This window comes from Ylistrum balloti, unplaced genomic scaffold, assembly GCF_031769215.1.
Source record: "Ylistrum balloti isolate Yb309-2 unplaced genomic scaffold, AGI_CSIRO_Ybal_v1 Utg369750, whole genome shotgun sequence".
Classification (NCBI taxonomy): domain Eukaryota; kingdom Metazoa; phylum Mollusca; class Bivalvia; order Pectinida; family Pectinidae; genus Ylistrum; species Ylistrum balloti.
Genome location: NW_026781954.1, coordinates 124976 through 143028, shown reverse-complemented (window position 1 = coordinate 143028; position 18053 = coordinate 124976). Strand labels below are relative to the sequence as shown.

General features: G+C 33.2%; 3 protein-coding genes across 6 annotated transcripts in view; 1 reads left to right on the top strand and 2 right to left on the bottom strand.

Annotated features, from left to right (window-relative positions):
- LOC132543267 (gasdermin-E-like) overlaps positions 1-8017 on the top strand; it is a 34883-nt gene extending 26866 nt beyond the window's left edge. For 3 of the 4 annotated variants that reach the window (XM_060206749.1, XM_060206747.1, XM_060206750.1), the window contains exons 8-9: positions 628-774; positions 2353-8017. In XM_060206749.1, coding sequence (XP_060062732.1) covers positions 628-774; positions 2353-2562 — 357 coding nt within the window. In that variant the 3' untranslated portion in view covers positions 2563-8017. The remainder of the gene's footprint in view (positions 1-627; positions 775-2352) is intronic. The other variant, XR_009553967.1, reaches the window with a different exon arrangement.
- A 390-nt stretch (positions 8018-8407) lies between these two features.
- On the bottom strand, positions 8408-12026 carry LOC132543272 (uncharacterized). Its single transcript, XM_060206754.1, has one exon. The coding sequence runs from the start codon at positions 9475-9477 to the stop codon at positions 8575-8577; it is 903 nt and encodes a 300-aa protein (XP_060062737.1). The 5' UTR covers positions 9478-12026; the 3' UTR covers positions 8408-8574.
- A 1609-nt stretch (positions 12027-13635) lies between these two features.
- The window catches only part of LOC132543273 (uncharacterized), a 57280-nt gene continuing 52862 nt past the window's right edge, over positions 13636-18053 (bottom strand). Inside the window, exons 14-17 of the mRNA XM_060206756.1 lie at positions 16506-16653; positions 15776-15982; positions 15250-15324; positions 13636-14033 (exon numbers count right to left, since the gene is read on the bottom strand). Of these exons, the coding sequence (XP_060062739.1) occupies positions 13932-14033; positions 15250-15324; positions 15776-15982; positions 16506-16653 (532 nt within the window). The 3' untranslated portion in view covers positions 13636-13931. The remainder of the gene's footprint in view (positions 14034-15249; positions 15325-15775; positions 15983-16505; positions 16654-18053) is intronic.

The window sequence follows — 18053 nt, the reverse complement described above, 5'->3', positions numbered from 1 at the left end:
CTTGATAGGGACGAGACCCTATAAAGACTGACAGGTCCGTCTAAAACAATCTTGATAGGGACGAGACCCTATAAAGACTGACAGGTCCGTCTAAAACAATCTTGATAGGGACGAGACCCTATAAAGACTGACAGGTCCGTCTAAAACAATCTTGGTAGTGACGAGACCCTATAAAGACTGACAGGTCCGTCTAAAACAATCTTGATAGTGACGAGACCCTATAAAGACTAACAGGTCCGTCTAAAACGATCTTTGTAGTGATGAGACCCAATAAAGAGTGTTGCAATAAAGAGAGTTGCAAACAATTAATTGAGCAAAATTTAATGAAATGTCATCCTGTCTTTGAACTCTTTATTATTACAACCATAGGAATTTTGTATTTTGAATGATTGGATTCTTTATTATTGCATTCTTCGGTGTTTCATATTTGATTTAAATGGCTTTTGACAGGTTTGTTTGTTTCTTAATATTCATAGAAAATTGTGTTAAATTTCATTTTTCAATTTAGAGTCAAATAAGATGATGGTTGATGATATGTTGTAAGTTCTCCCTAACTCTATAAAGCACATTCAAGAGTGAAGCTTATACTTAAAAGAACTTGAATAAGTGAGGATTTTTATTTTTTAGGAAGAAAAAATAACATCACCTGTAGCACCCACGCCGGAATTTGAAGCATGCTGCCATCTATTAGAGGCTATGACAGAACTACCAGAGGATGTCATGTTGTTAGTGCGAAGCTGCAAGTCAGAGTTCTGTCGCACTCTGCTCCATGTGGTATGTGGAAAATATGATAACAGTATAGACATTAATGACACTTACACTTGGACGAAGTAACTTGACATTCTTAAAAACCATCCAACACCTTCATTTACCATTCGGATCACTCCTGATTACAGACATATAAGTAATACTTAAGTACTGAAGTAGAGATGCTTCAGACCAAATAAGGAGTGAATTCTGGAACTCCTACAAAAGATATATGGTTTTAAAGAATTTGCTGAATTGCTGAATCTTCGCTGTTGGCCCTTGCCTTCCCACCAGAGGGGTTGAGACCCATGTTTGATACAAAATTGATTTCCATTCACTCAATGATGCTTCAGACCAAATTGGGACAGAGTCAAGACCTACAGAAGATGTACAACTTTTAAAAATTTGCTCTTTTTCTTAAAGACTCTTTGTTTATACAAAATTTAGTCTCCTTCAACTAAATTCTTCTGAATGCCAGAAGGGCCTAGTGAGCTTATACTGTAGTGCAGCAGCTGTCCTCTGCCTGTCCGTCAGTCCATCTGTCCATCAGGCATCAACTTTCCCATTTAAACAACTTCTTCTCAATAACCTACACACCAAATGTCATGGTATTTAGCTGGTGGATTACTGGGATGATGCCCAACAAAGTTTACAAAAAGAAATGATCCTGACCCTTATTCAAGATCACTTGGTCAGATTGTTAAAACCTTAAAACAGCTTCTTTTGACTTACACAGATGCATGGTATTTGGCTTATAACTTTCTGAGATGGAGTCTGACAATGTTTGCAAAAAGAAAATGACTTTGAACCTTATTCAAGGTCACATGAGTTTCACTTGTTAAAATCTTAAAACAATCAAAAGATGCAAAAGCATGGTTTTAACTAATTAGTTCCAAGGATGAAACCAGGCATAACTTACATTACTTGGAAATTAATGACCTTGACCCTAATTCAAAGTCACAAGGATGGAATTGGTTAAAACCTTTAAACAACTTCTGCATAACATAAGGCCCAGAAGCATGATAATTTGCTGGTAATTTTTTGGTATAAAGCCTGACAAAATTTGCAAAAATGAAATGAACTTTAACCACATTAGAGGTCACAGGGGTCAAACTGTCAAAACCTGTAAAAGACTCTGATAAAATCTGAGAAGCAGGATATTTGGTGGAAATGTGTTTCTAGGTAAAAACCTGACAAATTTTAAGGAAAAAAAAATTGACATTTACCTGTAATCCAGGTGATAACTGTTGCTGATTAGGGTTTGAGTATCATAAGCTGCTTGTTGTGTAAATTCGTTAAAATTGATTGGATGTGCCAACAGTTTATAGGTTAATGTATTTGAAATAAACACTTTTCGTCTCAACTTGAGCAGCAGAACAAATTATTTGATGTAAAGCAGGTCTCCTGTTTATGTAAATCATGCATATATACAACATTCATAGATCAAATAAAATTGTGTACATTGTAGAAATTTCATTATGGCGTATTGTTCATTATTCATTGCTAAATTATGTCACATTTCACTTTTCAACCAACTTAACAGGAAGGCAAATCATTTATGGAACCTACTGTAGTATTGTTGTTGAATGTTCTGTGTGTTTGCAGATTGAAGAGTTCATGAGGGGAAAGCCAATGGTAGAGTTTACTCGATACATCGAACAGTTGGCTCGGGATGAAACAGGAATGAAGATTTTAAATGTCCTAAACATAGAGGTGGACCTGATAAGAAAGAATCCTCTGAGGGCTCGCAGCTGGAGATTCTCTGATTGTATAGATGAAGTTTACTGGTGGCTCTGTGCTGTACTTTTACGGTGACATCAGAAACAATGACACTTTGTGACATCACAGAGGGTTGTAGCCTAGCCATACTCAACAAATGATAAAGGAGACAAGAGATGTTGGTTCAAAGCCTTAAAGACTGTGCCATATCAAAAGTTGATATTTATCTGGAGTTCAAAAAAACAATTAATGTTCTTTAGAATTAGTATCCTTGTGTCAAAGTGGCTTCATAGTTTTCAGAAAAGAAAATAAAGAAACTATTTTGTCACAGAGTGCAAATTTGGCCGTCTTGAATCTGAGTCTACACATCAAAAACTAGCTTTACAGGAAGTGGGATAACCTTACTCCCCACACATGATAATTGCTGTGAAATTCCTTTGAGCTGGGATTTCATGAAATGAGAGTGATTTTTTCATCATGACAATATGTAGAGAAATATTGAACTGAAATTTAACATGAAGTTGTATTGTTCACACTAAGTCAGCTATAGATGAACTTGTTGATGGACAGGCGGCACATTGGTGATACACTTGCCTTTCACTAGAGTTTGATTCTTGGGATGATTGGAAAAGGTATGTATTCATGAACAGACATGTTGGTTTTCCCTGAATACTCCAGTGTCCTCCCACAGTAAGACTCCTCTTGCACATTTCCATCTGGGCCATCAAAAGTGATTATTATGTGTTGGAAAATGTTTTGAAAATTGTTGTTAAATAAAGTTTAGATTAATAAACCCTTAAGTTTTGGTTACCCAATCTCCAATGCAGTTTAAATAGTAACCATGCTAATCATAAAACAGGAATTTTATGAAAATAAAAAATTCTCATTTTTGTTATTACATTGTTGTAATAATGTTTTGTAATACATGGTCCTTTTTCATGAATCTTTCTCCACTCAAGGCATTTTCCTTAACTTTTAAAATAGCCCATAAGAAAAGCATTACAAAAATTAAGGAAGTTTCCTTAAATCTAAGTTTACCTTTAAGTTACGTAATGCTTTCCTGTGGTAATTAAGATTTCCTTAAATTAAGGAAGATATGTGGAACTGATCTGTATATTCACTGTCACCAATATCTGAAGTTTTGTTGTGCTGATAATGATAATTGAAGAGCCTGGAAAAGGTCATTGTATTATTGCTATACTTACAGGAATCTTGTGATCATGAACATAAAGGTATTTGTCATTGGGGCTAAAAGGAGACAGTGTTATTACAGGACATTTAAATAGCATGGACTTGATTTTTTGCTGATTAGCAATATACAGACAAACCTGTCTTAAAGGTCACCTTTATACAATGTCCACCTGCCTTTGTTGTCATTGTAATTGAAGTCATAGTAAATTAAAAGTCACCTGTGTATAAAGGCCACTTTTCTCTGCTCCATTGAATGGCCTTTACCACCTGTGTATAAAGGCCACTTTTCTCTGCTCCATTGAAAGGCCTTTACCACCTGTGTATAAAGGCCACTTTTCTCTGCTCCATTGAATGGCCTTTACCACCTGTGTATAAAGGCCACTTTTCTCTGCTCCATTGAATGGCCTTTACCACCTGTGTATAAAGGCCACTTTTCTCTGCTCCATTGAATGGCCTTTACCACCTGTGTATAAAGGCCACTTTTCTCTGCTCCATTGAAAGGCCTTTACCACCTGTGTATAAAGGCCACTTTTCTCTACTCCATTGAATGGCCTTTACCACCTGTGTATAAAGGCCATTTTCTCTGCTCTCTTGAATGGCTTATATAGACAGGTTTGAATGTGTGTATATATATATATATATATACATGGGTTGACTTCCTCATGACAAATAATGAAAAATAATAGAAAATTTATCTGTAAAGGAATTGAAACCAATTAAGAATGGATACCAAAATAGCTAGATAATTGATTGGTAGAGTTCCAGAATGACCTGATGATCTCAGAAATGCAGATATCAAGTATAATTCTTCATGTAAATTTTTACATAGAGATAATTTTTACAACCAGTGACTTTGGAAGTTTTTAATCAGTGTTTTCCATAAGAATTAAATACAAAAACTGGTGCAATATCTAGATTTAAAATTAACACAGATATATCTTTTTAATCATATAATTATGTGTATTCAAATATTGATTTGAAATGGGAACCTGATTCCCATTTATGTGTGATATTCGTACAACTATATATGTTCAAATATCAGTTTATTGAATTCATTGAATGGTTCATACAGTACTTATTCTATTTTTTATAAAACATGCTGAATACTGTCATTATTTTTTTTATTTTTTGATATCACATGAATGGAACAGTGAAATGTTGTAAACATATTTAATATGAAACAATGAAATTTTAGTTCATTGACGTTTTCTGCCCAATTAGTGGAATAAGTGCATGCATCCATAAAAGTTACTTTATAAGCAACATAAGTAACTGCAGTACGTGTAATCATATTTTAGTACAATACTTTCTGTTCGAGACCGTTAAAATATGACAACCGCTGAAATATGTATGGTTACAGAAGGCAAATGAGGGTTATGATATTTGAAACAAAATGGCATCATGTGATATGCTGTTTGAGTTTGTTCATCAGTACAGATTTAGACATCATTTTTATATGTCGCCGGAGGCGGTCGTATATTGGCATCATCTTCTCCTTCCGTACGTCCATTTCTTGTGAAAGCAACTCCTCCTAAACTAGTCATTAGATTTTCATGAAACTTGCCCAATGTCACTACTACAATGGGTAGATGTGCATGATGGGGCTATTTTTCGGTTCTTTGATTTTTGTAAGATTTATGCCATTTTCGACTTTGTATCTGTAGCTTGCTCATAGTGGAGCCTTGTGAATGCAACTCCTCCTAAACTAATCATCAGATTTTCATGAAACTTGCTCAATGTCACAACTACAAGGGGTAGATGTGCATGAAGGGGCGATTTTTGTAAGATTATTATATTTTGTGGCGGCATATATTGTGTCCACGGCACTCTTGTTGGGGGATTTTGTGATGGTGTAGAAATAGTTAAAAAGCTGTACCTATTTTTAACTACATGTATGTGAAATGTCCAGAAATGAGGTGGAGACAGTCAAGGAAACAAATGTAAAATTGTCTCCTGTCATGATTGGCAGAATTATGTCACATGATATTTGCAAGATATATATATTCAGTAAGAAATGAAATGTTAAATGCTTTTTTTTTTTATTGTTACCAAATATACACATTGTTACTTAAATAAGAATTAATTATAAAGACTTCTACACAACACGTATTTGTATTTGTATCATGGTCAATTAGCATTTCACAGTGACACACCAGGAATGGCTCAGTCACAAAACAAATGAAATTCACATGTCTATGAGGAAATCATTTTTGTCCAATTTTACTGTCACAAAAATTAATGCCAAGACATCGAAACTTTCATTAAAAAATACACAATTTTATCTGTATTACAGTTATCTTATATGGGCCCTTTTCCATGGATGATTGACAGAATTCAGGATTTTTACTTTGAGCTTTTTATAAGAGACCATGATGCAGGTAACTCAAATGGCATCTTAGTCAGATGGAAACCTGATTGTATTAATATCTTTTTTATAAATTCTATTTTCAACACTTTTTATGTTTATGCTACAAAAATTTCTCATACACATTCGTCATGTCAAAATAAACTTTAATTCATAGGTAGGTGTTGGACCGGAACCCTTGGTAATAGAAGATGAAAATTTACATCAAAATATATGAAGTCCTTTCTTGTCAAATGACATAAAAAATGTATAGTCATGACCTTCAAGATCAAGGGTATCGCTCTGTGTTGCAGTGGGGTCGCCTGCTTCTCCTTATAACCTTCAAGGTTGCCTGGTGGTTGTGTCAGCTTTTGAGCTTGCCCGGGGATCGCCCCACTTTCACTTTATTGTGTTTTAAGTAATTTTGCTTATTTGTAATTAGATAGGTTTTTGTATCTTTTGCTTTGTGCCAGTTTATATCGTTTTTTGTAATTTCAGTAGGAGGGTTAGATAGTAAGCAGCCCCTACGATTACCAAAACCTTGTTTAGATTATTTATTTCTATGTCCTGAACAAGGTAAAGTTCAAATTTTGATATTTAATAAATTTTCATTTTCTCTGTCAACTGCTGTTTGTGTCATGTATAAAGGTAGCAGTACAGTTTCGCGGTGTGGCCATGGGTGATTTTTTTTGCTCATCAGATTACCCCATTATAAAGGCTTTAATTAAAATCTAAAAAATAAATCCTTGCTAAAATTGGTCTTGTCAATGTTGAAGTGGACAAAGTGGGGTTTCCTTTTTTTCAGAATAATATTTTAGCTTTGTGTTAGAGATTACTCTTTGAGCAGTCTCAAATCTGTGTCTACATATTAAAAACTAGCTTTACAGGAAGTGAAATTTTCATAGTGTTTAGATGAACATGTTGTGAAGGATTTCGGAGTTGGAATTTGCTGAAATGTTAGTAGTTTGTTACCATGAAAGAGTTGTTGATTTTAAGACAGGTGTTCAGAAATAAATTTCTTGCATAAAGTTGTAATGTTAGGTTGAAATTAGCAGTATTTTTGCATTTTTAGCATTTTTTCAGTTGGTAACCATAGCAATCACATGTCAGAAATCAGAGGAAATTTTTGATTTTCGCAAATTTTATCTCTCTACTATTAATGTAACTGTTATGTATGTAATTCATAAATAAATATACATGTAATGATGTATTTTTCATAACCAAACTGCTTTACCTGTATATCTCAAACATGACCCAATAACTTCAGGAAAAATGCAAATTAACTGTTTCCTGCTACCTAATGGGTCATCAAGTTAAAAAGCCCTTCTGATGAATTCTATTGTATAATTATGACATCAGTAGGTATTTTATAAAGATGGGCTATGTTGTTTGAACATTATACTGACTATATAAGATTATTAAAAATATTAAATTTGAAACTTTTAAATATTGATCCAAAGTATCATAATATCAGGTAATTCTAGCATTTTTCATAATTTGAGCAGGTTAAGACCTTGTCAGTATCAGGCTGACCTGATGAAATCAGATATGTTGCTGACATCTATTTCGTTTGGGTGGTCGATTTGGGATTGCGGGATTTGTGTGCAGAATGTCATTGACTTGGTATCAGATATTTTACAGTGAATGTGATTAGAGATTGAAGTGATGATCAGCCTTCTGTTTTCTGGTGTCGTTAAGATGTTCAGGGACACAGAAATGCGAATTAATATTATCGTTATGTACAGATCTGCCATTATTGCGTTGTATTCATGATTTTGAACCAGAAGGCTGTACATCTGATGCATAGAGTATAAGACGGAAGCCATTTTTCTACACATTATATATAGCGACACGAGACATCACTTGTTCAGTGTCAAGCTAGTCTATATCTTGAAATTAGTACATGACACTGAATTACTAATGTTTGGTGTGCATAGTTTATCTGTAGTTCTGAAAACCTGAAAAGGGTGTTTCTAACTTTTGCATGAGAACAATAATAAACTGTTTAAAAGTACAGATGTGGCTTTTTTGGGTTGTTTTTCTTGTATCCCAGTCGTGACTTACATTTGAAACTTTGATACCTTGTTAATAGGAAAACCTGTTCATCTATTCCACAAAGCTAGTTTATGTGTGTTCTCCTGATTTAAAATTGTACATTCCACAAAACTTCAAGCATTCTTAAAACAAACTTGAAATATTCTTTCAAAATCTCCCAATATCAGCTAAGATGATCAGGTCAAAATTAATGATTAGAATATTAATGTTGTGATGGGAAAGTTTTCTTCAGGGTCCTAGCAGTTTTCAGTCAGATTTCATTACATAATGCATAATTCATAGTATTTCTCCAAACTCTTAACAATGTTGATCATAAGCAAGTCATACAAAACAGAACAATGATACAGCCACTTCGTTTTGAACAGATGGGTTTATTTTTCAGATCATTGTTTTGGTGAATATAATATATAAATACATGTGGTATAAGCCCTATCTGTGACAATATTTCACAGCAATAATCAAATTTTCTGACCTTTAACAATTATAAACAATCTTGTGACACAATTACCAGTGATAATCTATTTTCTGTCACAGTTAACAGTGATAATAATCAATATTCTGTCACATATAACAGTGATAATAACCAATATTCTGTCAGTTAACAGTGATAATAACCAATATTCTGTCACATTTAACAGTGATAATAACCAATATTCTGTCACAGCTAACAGTGATAATAACCAATATTCTGTCACAGCTAACAGTGATAATAACCATTCTTCTGTCACATTTAACAGTGATAATAACCAATATTCTGTCACATTTAACAGTGATAATAACCAATATTCTGTCACAGCTAACAGTGATAATAACCAAACTTCTGTCACAGTCAACAGTGATAATAACCAATCTTCTGTCATATTTAACAGTGATAATAACCAAACTTCTGTCACAGTCAACAGTGAAAATAACCAAACTTCTGTCACATTTAACAGTGATAATAACCAATCTTCTGTCACATTTAACAGTGATAATAACCAATATTCTGTCACATTTAACAGTGATAATAACCAATATTCTGTCACATTTAACAGTGATAATAACCAATATTCTGTCACAGCTAACAGTGACAATAACCAAACTTCTGTCACAGTCAACAGTGAAAATAACCAAACTTCTGTCACATTTAACAGTGATAATAACCAATCTTCTGTCACATTTAACAGTGATAATAACCAATATTCTGTCACAGTTAACAGTGATAATAACCATTCTTCTGTCCCAGTAAACAGTGATAATAACCAAACTTCTGTCACAGTCAACAGTGATAATAACCAAACTTCTGTCACACTTAACAGTGATAATAACCAATCTTCTGTCACATTTAACAGTGATAATAACCAATATTCTGTCACATTTAACAGTGATAATAACCAATATTCTGTCACAGTTAACAGTGATAATAACCAAACTTCTGTCATAGTAAATTGTGATAATATCCAATCTTCTACTCTTCTGTCACAATAATAAGTAATAATGATAAATTATTTGTCTTTTTATGGTGATAATAAACAGTTTCTCTCCAGAATATTTTCATATAAATGGAATGTCTTGGTTAGTGCAATTTCTACAATTTCATTTGGCTTATCGGGAAAATGCATAATTATATGTACAATAAAAATATTTGGTATACATTTTTAATTATCTTATTTATTTCATATAAATAAATGTTACAAAATTTTCACATTTTGTACAAAAATATTTCAAAGTTTTTCTTGTGGAATCGTAATATTAATTAATACAAAATATATTTTCACACATAAATGCAGACTCAACATCTCATGCCTTAAAGCCACGTTCAGCTTTATCACCAACTGACAGTGTGGAAAGCACAATGTTATCGTTCAGATTCTTTAAAAAGCACCTTAGGCCAAAACAAAACCATACTCCAAGTAGAGGGTGGGCTTATTACAGGATAATCATGTAGCATTTGTTGGTATTTCTACTCAACTGCACAGTAGACACAGGTGGGCTTATTGCTGAATAAATACAGTTACAGTAACCTCTAAAAGAAAGATAACTGAATAAGTACACTACCCGATTGCTGTTGTCATTGTGAACACAAAATTACGTGGTAAGTTATCATTGAAAAAATTAACCAGATTAAAGCTAAAACACATAAAAGCATTTCACACATATTTGCAACTTCCCTTTAGAAACAACAAGAACTTTTAAGACACTATGGACAAAAGTTGTCATGAAAGTATTAGCTAGAAAATGATTGAAAAATTAACATAAATGAACTGATCCACTACACTGGTCTTCACTTTATGTAAAATTGACGACTTGATCATTGAAGAGCGAGCTCTTTTGCCATTTGTTCTTAGTTATTGTAAAGATTAATATTTTCAGTAGTTTAAAAATTTGCTTTTTCACAAAACATTGATTCACATAAAAGAACATAATACTCACATAAGTCATGAACTGGACAGTGGTTTCCTTTACTGATTTTATATTCAAGTGATCTATATTTTTCTTTACTATTCTATTCCATTTTTAAAAATAGCTTAAATTAGGATGCCTCCAAAATAAAAAACTTTACTATAAACATCACATGTTGCTACATTTAACATATACGAACCTCCAATGTAAATTTTTTACAGAACCTATCAAAACAAGTTAAAATCCACACACAAGATCTCAGGATATCTGATGTTTGGACACGCATTACAGTGCATTTTGTGGTCGCAAGAAATTTATTTGTTGAATTCCGATATGATAATGACCAACACATTGGCTCATTAAGAACATTGTGATGATATGCAGCCTTTCTGGCCATGGTTCTTAAGATACGGTGTACAAATCTAATATTGCAGTTTCATGAAACACAATTAACAACTTCTTGAACTGAAAACTGCCAATGATACATCTGTCAAATTAAAACCTTATGACAATGAAGTACACAAATGAAGGCTGATTCTACTAATTTGTATTTAAATAACCTTTGATTAGGAATATCAGATAAATTTCCTGTAAACTTAACACATGATTTTCTGTTCTAAAATATCCATTCATCAGAATTAGGTGTAATTAAATTTTCCTGTATTTTTAATTTTTTTTTTTTTTAATTTTTAAACATTTTTTCCTGGTTAAATATTCTGAACTTTTACCAATTTTACAATTTTAGTTGTGAACTTTTCATTAAGCACTAGCTATGCTGAACAGTTGTGTTTCACTAAGAGGATATAAACTCAAACCTTTGAATTCATTAATTGCTACCTAGGGCCTATGGGTTTATAAAAAAAAAAACTGGTTTGTAGACACTCTGACTTACATCCTATTAACAGCCAGGATCATTTAAGGACATGCCAGGTTGTAGTGGTTAAGTCTGAGTCTCCAGAGAAACAAACACCAACCTACAGTCAGAACCTGGTATCTGACCACATAGGCCTCGAACAAGCAACTGAGGTTGAAGGCTAGTGATAAAGACGGTCGACATCTTGACCATTCGGCCACTGCAGCACCAGCTTGAGGACCATAAAATATCATTTGTTAGTAATTATACTGAAGATAAGCTAAAACTGGTGGGCTTATTAACAGACATGGGCTTATTGCTAAATAAACACAGTAACATCACAGTGTATAATGCATTAAGACGGATTCTTCTGTCTCCGTGATTATCTGTATATCACTTCGGTTGGTGTTGTTTGTATATCATTGACAACATCTGACATGCTCTTTCGGAATCCGTATTCTAACACAGCAAAACGATATGATAATCATGTACAACATTAATTTCTGATCTTGCAACAAATTTCAGTCTTATTGCATAAAGCTATTGGTGACAAACATTTTTTTTAATGTTTCCCTATATTTATTGATCAACTGCAACAATGATTAGAAAAAAATAAAATACTACTGGTTATTGATTTTGTGCCGAGGATTAAAATGAGAGAGCTGAAGTTCAATGAAAAAGATGTTTGTTCTATAGTGTATGTTTTATATAAATTAAGATTAAGCTGTTGCAACAGAACAACAGGTATTTGAAAATAGAAAAAGGTGACAGTAAAAAAGGGAAAATTGCACAATGTATCAAAATGTATGTAGTACAATCTTTTATTCAATTGATCAAACTTAACAGATAAATAGTCCCCATATAATATACAATTATTGTGATGTAAGAATATATCAGACATACTGTATTCTACTTTCATTTTCTATATACATATTATTGATCAAATTGAAGATGTATACAACTTCACCTGGAAATTAAAAAACATGCCCATATCAACACTATACATTAGATCAAATAATTTACAAAAATATATCTCTTTCTAAAAATTTTGCAAATTTCTCATGTTTTAATTGATTAAATCAATTCTAATAAACTGTACAAAATATTTGTACAATATTCTATACATATATAATATATACATATACATCTTGGCAAAGTTATTACACAAATCGTTTTTCTCATCTACAATGCAGTAAAAGACTAGAACTCAGAAAAAATAAAAGTTAAAAATGATTTGTCTAGAAGAATGAAAGACAAGCTACGAAGGAATGTAATAATGTTTAAATAATTATTTATGAAAATAGCACCAATTCCATTGACAGGATCATCACAAACATTATCCCATCTGTTGCTGAAAGCATAAGGTCATCTGTACCATGAAATATTGTACAGATCTCCAATAATTAAAATAAAAATTTGCACATGATAATTTTGAAGTACGTTATTTACAAATACATCCCAGAATATATCATATACATGACCTATCAAATATTATCTTTCTCACCATCAGAACCCACCTTTCTTTGTAATATTGTGCTGCCCCTTACACCCTTAACCCTTCAGCCTGACAATGATTAATGAAAATTGAATTGCTTTCTAAACTTTACTCAATTATCTCCCCTTGAGATTAAACCTGAAGTCTACCAGTAAAAGAATCAAAGACCATCTTTATATTACGTTGACAATGAACTCTCGCATACATTTTACATGAATTTTTAACTGTCCAATACATTTAACTCTCATATTTAACTTTCCCATACATTTTACATTAATATTAAACCCTCCCATAAATTTAACATTAATTTTTAATTCCCCCATACATTTTACATTAATCTTTAACTGTCCCATACTTTTTAAATTAATATCTAACTCTCCCATACATTTTACATTACTTTTAACCCTCATACATTTCAAGTTAATAGCTGACCCTTGCATACCTTTTTTTATAACAATTTGATAGTCAGGTATCTGGTGATAAGTAGTTTCTTTATCACAATACATGAACAATCATCTATAGTTAAAATTCATTACAGTCTCAATTTGATGAGGAAGTGAAATAAGGCTCTTTCAATGTGAATTTTTTTAACACGGTTAAACATAGTTAAAAGAAGTGGAACTTAACAGGTTCTCGTAAGCAAAGTCCTGCTTGGTGTTCCTTTAGAATAAGATATTCTTTAACATAGAAATAATTATACAATCCATACCTGACGATCTAGAATCACTGAGTCAGGAGATTTGGTAGACTAGGGATATCTCACTACAGAATTGTACAAAGGTTACAAATGAAACACAAATCTATTAAAAATAATATTGTAACATTATTTTCTAAAAAGATTCTGTTTGATAAAATTCTAATTGTGTAGAATAGCTCATGAAAAAATCATGGACATCGGTGAAATAGTTTTAACACAACCTTAGTTGAAATTATTCTATAATGATTATTCTTCACTGATAAGTATGGAGTCCTCCCAATCACAGTCAATCTTCCTCTTGGGCAAATTAAGTTCATTGTAAAGCCCTTCCAATCACAGTCTAGGTACATACAAGGCACTTTATATAACATTTAGCTATCTGGATCAGTATTTGCTGATACTATAGCATGAAGTGTTCATTATCACAGTTATCTCCCTTGTGTTCTTGTCACACAACACTTTCATAGTATTTCTTCACTTTCGTTTGTCCTTCCTTTATATTCTGGGATATAACTTCTTTTCTCAGCTTACATAACTCCTTTTCTTTCGCCTGAAATATACAATTGTTAAGAATAATCGGATGCAATGTAAATGTTTCAAAATTTCAATTTCAAAGAGATCATCACTACCCTTTCACCTACTTCTGTGATAAACATCATCACAACCCTTTCACCTACTTCTGTGATAAACATCATCACAACCCTTTCACCTACTTCTGTGATAAACATCATCACAACCCTTTCACCTACTTCTGTGATAAACATCATCACAACCCTTTCACCTACTTCTGTGATAAACATCATCACAACCCTTTCACCTACTTCTGTGATAAACATCATCACAACCCTTTCACCTACTCCTGTGATAAACATCATCACAACCCTTTCACCTACTTCTGTGATAAACATCATCACAACCCTTTCACCTACTTCTGTGATAAACATCATCACAACCCTTTCACCTACTTCTGTGATAAACATCATCACAGCCCTTTCACCTACTTCTGTGATAAACATCATCACAACCCTTTCACCTACTTCTGTGATAAACATCATCACAACCCTTTCACCTACTTCTGTGATAAATATACTTCCTTTGAACCATATTTATATGGCTGGCACAATGCTCTTGCGTTTAACCTAGATTCCCTGACACCTGTCTAACTATGTGGGTTTTCCCTGAGCATTCTGGTTTCCTCCGACAGTACGACCCTTTGCACACTTTCATCCATAGCAACAAGATTGATTGTTGTAAGTAGATAAAAGGAGTTTTACAACTGTTGTAATATACCATGTATGTTTATTATTTTAAACTGTATTTTGTCAACAGGCACCACAAAAGAAACACTCCCCTGGACACAGGAACACTGTTCCACAAATGTATGTTTTTAATAATAAATCTACAAATATTTCTATATATCCAGAATCCTTTTAATTTCAGACTTTAAGGTACATGTCACCCCTACCCTGCTTGTCAATGTTTAAACAATCAGCTATTTTTTTCCTTTCTTTAGATCAATCCCTAATCTTTATATTCAAGAAATGATCATGTTTTTTTCACAAATGGAAACAAAACAGTGGAACAAGACACTAGTGAAGTCTCATACACTACAAGACTTACGTCTCATTTAGTAATTCTAATTACTTCTAAAACAGTGAAACAAGACACTAGTGAAGACTTATACACTACTTACTTCTAATTCAGTAATTCTAATTACTTCTAAAACAGTGAAACAACACACTAGTAAAGCCTTATACACTACTTACTTCTAATTCCTTGTGAAGCCATCGTTGACTGTCTTTACATTCTTGCTGGACTTCCTCTCGGATAATTTGCCGCAGCTGTTTAATGAGAACACACAAAACTATTAGAGACACTGAAAGTATTTATGACATTTATATTTTAAGTTAACAAAGCAAAGGTTTAATTCACACGTTCACTTTCAACAATAATCCACATTAAGGAAATTTTAGAGCCCATTTAAAGAGCCTTGACTATCCCTTCAGAAAATATGCACATAATGAAAGTTAAATGCAATTTATAAATTGTAAAATTTTATACACTTACATCAACCAATATTTTGCTTTCTTTCATATGTACTTTTTTTAACATCTTTTAACTTGCATTTTGTCTTCTCTTTTCAACAAACATCCCCTTTTACATGACAGTCATATACCACTAACTGAGATATCATATGAAAACATCAGAAAGGTGAAAAGTGACTACTAAAAAGAGAGGTGAAAACAATTCATTGGAAGGGGAGGTAATTCATTCTAAAGGGAGGTAACTTACGTCTTGCATGCTGCCCGAGGCCACACTTGAGGTATTAGACATGGCTGGAGGCTCAGACACTTTTTGTTTGATGTCCCACAACATCTGGGATACTTCTGGCCACCAGGGGACTTGGAGTGAAGGCTGGAATGGTGGATCAAGCTCAAGATCCATTTTGGATTTATAGATCTCTTGCTGGTACATCTGTTCCCTGAGGAGATTTACCATCTACAACAGACAGGAAACCTATGTACATGTTTGTTATAGCCAAGTCTTACACTAGAATGGATGGTAGAATTTGTTAAACAAAGGACTTAATAAAGAAGGGTAGCTGTAATATAAGTCTGAGTGGAATAAAGCCTGAAATTAAAGGCACTAGACCAAACAGCATATCAACATCATATTATATCATAAATATAAACACAAAAATATCTAACTATTCAGCATCTTTAAATTAAAACTTCTAAAATATAATACCTTTTTAAAAAAAAACTATTTACTTGTGAAAGATCTTCATACCAATATTCCTATGGACAAAGCATGCCAAAGCTGACTTTCTCAACAAAACCATTTAATGTTCTGAATACATTCTTTTAAATTTTCTCTATTCACCATGAAAAAATTTTCCCTTTTTTCAGCATTTTTTAACGATCCTTGGTTAATTATGACAGCTGACCATGCTTCCTAATGACCTCTCACTCATTGACCAATACATATACCCTGGCTTGTCACAGCTGACCTTGACACATACCTTGTGTACGACCTCTAACACTAGCAGAGGTTGGAACCTATCATTTCCTACTTGAGTGGCAGCCATTCTGTTGGCAAGGTACTGTTCCATTTCTGTGACTTCCTTACGCACTTCTGTCCACAGTAGTTGAAGCTCGTCCAGCTCCGTCCTTATTACAAAAACAGACATTTCAAGGTTAAATACTTTAGTGTTAAACCTTAATCATAGAATTACAAAATTATGGTTGTCATAACAACCAATATTTACCATTGTATAGCAATGCTACCATGTAATCTTACTTAAGTCAGTTATGTATTACCAGCTCATCAACTGCCATCAGCCTTGCAAGTAAATATAACCAAACTGAAGTTGTATTCTTCATGATAAGAAGAATATTGAAAACAGTAAGTATAAACATTGAACTGCTTTCAGTTGGCATTCATAGGATAAAAATGCCAACTTGATGCATGCAAATTCTACATAGAGCACATCAATGAATTTGCTGTTATCATGTTGGCATTCATATGCCCATGAATGCCAATTGACATCAGGTCATTGCATAGTTTTATACATACATTTAGTAACAACTAGCTAGCTGTGATTAGTTGTTGGTCCTATAGTATCAACTATGATGTCATAACTTAATGACATCACAGATAAAAAGATTCCACAAACTCACTTTGTCAATTACATTACTACATTGAGATTAACATTGTTTTCCTCCTGTAACAGAGGTCATTATTAATTTCAATGCCTTTGCTAGGATTCAAATTTTGAACCCTCAGCTTACCAGTCTCATACTAAACCAATTGAGCTAAAGAGAAGTTCTCTCTAGCCAAATGGCATTTTGCTGCTAGTATTTTACAAGGGTTACATACTCCCTCTCTAGGAAATAACTCGTCCTCGAGTGTCCAGGGGTCACAGCGGTACTTGTGAAAGTAACGCTGGTGGGGCATTATTAAATATTTATTCCCGTGTCCCTACATGGACGCCAATGTAACAGAGGTCATTATTAATTTCAATGCCTCCACCAGGAATTGAACCCAGGACCCTTGGCTTACTAGTCTGATGCTTAACCAATCAAGCTAAAGAGAATGTCTCTGTAGCTGAGCAGTATTTTGCAGCTAGTATTTTACCAGGGTTACATCCCTAATGATTGACTCCACCTGTAAAGTTCTCCTTCTAGCATTAATTAATTCTAGTGATAAAATTCTTCAAACATATAACAAAGGATAGTACTTCCTCAATAACACCAATCTTAGCAATACACATACTATATATGAATCACCAACTACTGTAAATGTACATATTTCAGCGTGAAACAGATTTAAACCATATCCAATTTGGATAACTCGCATGTTCACTATTATTTCTACAGTATATTAATGTCACACAAACAGAAAAATTAGCACCATCATATTTAAGTGTAAAGCATTAAAGTAAGATTAGATTACTGATAATATATGGATGTTTACAGTATAAAAAAAAAAAGTTATTTCAAATACTGACGACACATTTAACCAGAACCAGCCGACTGGATCTTGCTATTCTTCAGTATAAGTATGCCCG

Bases quoted from the DNA above. Each gene is read 5' to 3' on its own strand.
- LOC132543272 (XM_060206754.1), bottom strand. From the start codon at position 9,477: ATGACAGAAGTTTGGTTATTATCACTGTTAACTGTGACAGAATATTGG.